The 3,989-nt window shown below is 39.3% G+C and overlaps 1 protein-coding gene across 1 annotated transcript; it reads right to left on the reverse strand.

The window, feature by feature from the left end:
• Positions 1-1,448: 1,448 nt before the first annotated feature.
• On the reverse strand, positions 1,449-2,967 carry LOC124383769 (glycogen synthase kinase binding protein). The gene has a single exon (XM_046846064.1). The coding sequence runs from the start codon at positions 2,842-2,844 to the stop codon at positions 2,350-2,352; it is 495 nt and encodes a 164-aa protein (XP_046702020.1). The 5' UTR covers positions 2,845-2,967; the 3' UTR covers positions 1,449-2,349.
• Between the last annotated feature and the right edge of the window lie 1,022 nt (positions 2,968-3,989).

Here is a 3,989-nt window from a genome sequence, read left to right on the forward strand (position 1 = left end):
TTTGATGTAGCTCTATGTCATTTTAAATACCATCAGTGTTCTGTAGAAACTGTTGTAGTGTGCCAAAAATATATGGTTAAAATGACAATAAAAGCTTCTTGACTTGAGACTTTGAGAATAATTCTTTGAAACATGCCCTAGAATTGTGTAAAAGTATAATGAAGACTCAGTCCTACTTCCCACTTTAATTGCAAGCATATGAGTTTTAAGATTTAATCTGGCCATGAGGTTTATATGATGTGCCAAGAGCAGACCGCCATTTCCAGTTATTCATAAGGATTTTACTGGTATTAAGTCTTCTGTAGTTTTGTAGCTGCTTCCCACAATTTAAAAGCAGTGTGCAGCTTTGCACTGTCAAAGTGTGCATTTAGATGTTGGGAAAGAAAACAAAAGTGGAAAAAAAAAGCAACTGAACATTGTGAAATCATTTACAATCTGGCGCAAGAATTGGTGCAGCTGCTCAGGCAAGGTTAAGCATATAAAGCATGTGTTCAATTTCAAGTTTTTTTTTTCATAATCAGTCATAAACTCCCAGCCTTTTAAAAAAGCTCATAATGTAAAGCAATTATGGCTACATTTAAAGAATTAATCCAGAAAAAAAAACATTTGTGTCTCACTAAGAACCTACAAAAGAATAATTCCCAGAGTACAGGCCTACACCTTTACATTCACCAACATACATAAATGAATCAACAACATGTGTAAAACGATGAAGATCATGTCTGCTTATTCCTGGCTCATGTTTAACCCTGTCACTTTATACAATGATCCTGAACTGACAGTGAGGGTTTTTATACAATATCCAAGAAGGGAATTAATCAAAGAATGTGATTAGAAAGACTTACAATGAATATAATGGTGTGTTTACCATTTATGGGAAATGATTTTTTTTTTTTACTCGTTATAATGTCTGTTAAACAAGATCAGATCGAATGAAACTGATGTAATAATACAATGCATAGTAACTAGCTGTAGGGGGGAAGGGTGATAGAGGAAGTAGACTGCTGGTTGCTCCACTCGTGGCAGCATTTCAGAAAATATGCTTCTATTACCGAGAACTAAAGGAACAATAAGTCTACAGATATTACGTGTCGGCTATTCACAGCATTCTCCTGAAGATCAGAGAATGTGTACAGACCTATGTAAGAACTAACACTCATCTCTCTTTTTCACCCCAAAGTATCATTACACAATCCGTTATTAAAAACTTCACCCTTACTTGTCAGTAGGAAAGTACCCTTATCTTTTGTAACTTTTTATATATATATTATCAAATAATGTGAATATAGTGTCCCAACACAAATGGTGCATTATAAATTAAGGATTTAAGAAGTACCCTGTAGACAGAAAATACACTTTGATAGCCCTTATCTCTTTCCAAATTGGACTTTTGTTTTTTGTTTATCAGCACAACATTGGTGAGTGAATAAATCACAATTCGCTGCAAATGGCAAAAAAAAAAATCCACCGTGTTTATTATAGACCAAACCTCCTGAAAAGTCAGGGCTGTAAAAATGACTTCGTTACGAAGCATACAGACATTTTCGAGAGAAAGCAGAGAAACAAACGAACTCCATACAGGAATTCTTAAAAGCACCAGAGTCTGATGTGAACATCTCCGCATCTCACACACTCCTCTCCTTGTACTAATACATCAACAACAACAAAAATAAGTGACATTCTCCTGTGTGTAATAAAAAAAAAAAAAAAAAAAAAATCCCCAACAGTTCCTGTGTTTCCAGTGAAACTCGATGGAGAAGTCCACGTGGGTGTAGAAAACAGTCTGAAAGTCCAAAACACAGACAATGAAGTACCTTATTGTTCAGTAAGGGAGAGTGTGTGTGTGTTTGTAATGAAGTACCAGTGGCCCATCCCCATAACAAGCTACTGATAGCAAAAGACTGTAAACAAAGGTAGCACGCCAAGGGCACAATGCTAACCACTTACTTGCTACCTAAACATGGTGCACCGACCATTTGGTCTACTAGCCCGCAAAACAGGAATACCGTTTCAACAACACAATGTGAACACAATACGCGTGGAGTTCAGGACAAATAATAATGATTTGCCCAGATCGATTTGTTCGTGGGGGAAAATTTAAAGAGATGCACCTAAATGTGAATCCGCGTGTTCAGACTCATCCCGTTCAGTCATGTTTTGAAAAAGAAAAAGAAAAGAAAAAGCGCTGTCTAACAGCTGAAATACCGCTACAGTTTTTTCTTGTCACTTCCAAAAAGAACCCCAAACAAAAAACATATCATCATGAACTCGCTGAACTAGCCGAGATGATCAGACAGCGATCCGGCTCCAGCACGGCGTTTTTAGTCCCCCGGCTCCCAACTAATGTTTTCAGTCGATTTGTTTGGAGAAATCGCGGTGCGTCTCGGAGGAAAACTGAAGCCTCCTGACCGCTTCTTTGATCAGGTTCCCAGAGAGGATCAGTTCCTGGAGGAGCTGGTGGGGGTCATCCTCGTTTCCTGTGCCGTCGAGTCCCTTTCGGTTCCACGCCGCGAAATGGTCCCACTCCTGGTCACTGGAACCGGGGATGTTGTAGGGACTCGCGCGGGTCGCTTTCCGGCCATTGCGAAGGCGTATACAGCAGCCGGCTCTCTTCTGCGCGCTGGCGGCTTTGTTGCTGTTGCTGCCGTTGTTGCTGCCGTTAATGGTGGCGGTGGTGTTGCTGGTGCTGCTCAGCCCGTGGAGACGCGACATGGTCTGCTGTGTAGCGCTATTGTTGTGCAGCTGAAGCGCCTCGCCGATCTTCGTCACGAGCGCGTCCACCTCCTTAGAGTCCACCGTCACGGACTGCTCCAGCAAGATGTAGTTCTCTTTTCGACAAGGCATTTTCGGGTGAATCGTTCAAACGCCACGCGAATTTGCCGTCGAAACAAAAACACAGGGCGCTTCGCTTCACCGGTATCCGCGGCCACCACGCTGCCCGACCAAAATCAGCCGCTAGGCTCGGTTTGTAAACAATGAATGACGCAACCGCTGGAACGTACCATTTGCCCAGGGGAGAATGGATCTAATTTAATATTTGCGGCATGGCCTAACATAAACAAGACCTCAATTATAATCGAATATCTTCCAAATCCTTGTTAGATTTATGCTTATATTTAATCGGCTAGGGCTTATTTTGTATTGGTGTAAATGTATTATTTAAAGTTGAAATATAGGAACCTCCATGTTTGATGCAATGGGTGTTACCTACGTCTTCAAACCCAAATAGCATTACAGAAATGAAATTGCAGGGTGTATACATAGGGCCATGGGGCTGTATTAGCAGGATATTAACATGAATATTAACGTTAATATCTTATTATATGAATCAACACCAAATAAATACATTTATTTACTTATCTGTACACCAGAAACTATTGGATTTGTTTTCAGCTTATTGGTCAAAATATTAAGGAAATGAACATGCATACACTTCAAGAAACAAATCAATATTTAATAGACACTGTTATATTCTCAAAGCGAAAAATATTGTTTTAAATTATGAAATCATTTATAAAAGCTACCATGCCACCTCTTTCACCACTTCCCCTTCCTGTTGGATGATCAGAGCATCGGTCTGAGTTTCTTCAGAACTCAAACACTATCACAGATCAGTTTCTATTTAGCTATATTTCCTGCCAGTTTTCTAACAAGTTTAAGCTGTGATACAATAACACATTACTACTTTTTTTTTTTTTTTACTTCGATGATGAAATCGAGTAAAGAAACTCTGACTATTTGCAGGCAAAATCATAAACAACGCGTTCATATTATACCGGAAATTTCTGTTCATTATCAGCTTTTATATGTCTGTTTTTTTAATCATTTCCTGAAACTGCATTCTCTAAATTGCTGTTGACACTACCGGCTTCCAAAATCTGTTGAAATTATCTAAAATGGCACCACACTTAGGGGGGGTAACATTCCAAGCAGTGCACTTAGAGTAGCTACATGGCAACTACATATGCAAATCCAAATATTCAAGATAT

Source organism: Silurus meridionalis, chromosome 4, assembly GCF_014805685.1.
Source record: "Silurus meridionalis isolate SWU-2019-XX chromosome 4, ASM1480568v1, whole genome shotgun sequence".
Classification (NCBI taxonomy): Eukaryota; Metazoa; Chordata; class Actinopteri; order Siluriformes; family Siluridae; genus Silurus; species Silurus meridionalis.

Coding starts and splice junctions, on each gene's coding strand:
- LOC124383769 (XM_046846064.1), bottom strand. CDS start 2,844: ATGCCTTGTCGAAAAGAGAACTACATCTTGCTGGAGCAGTCCGTGACG.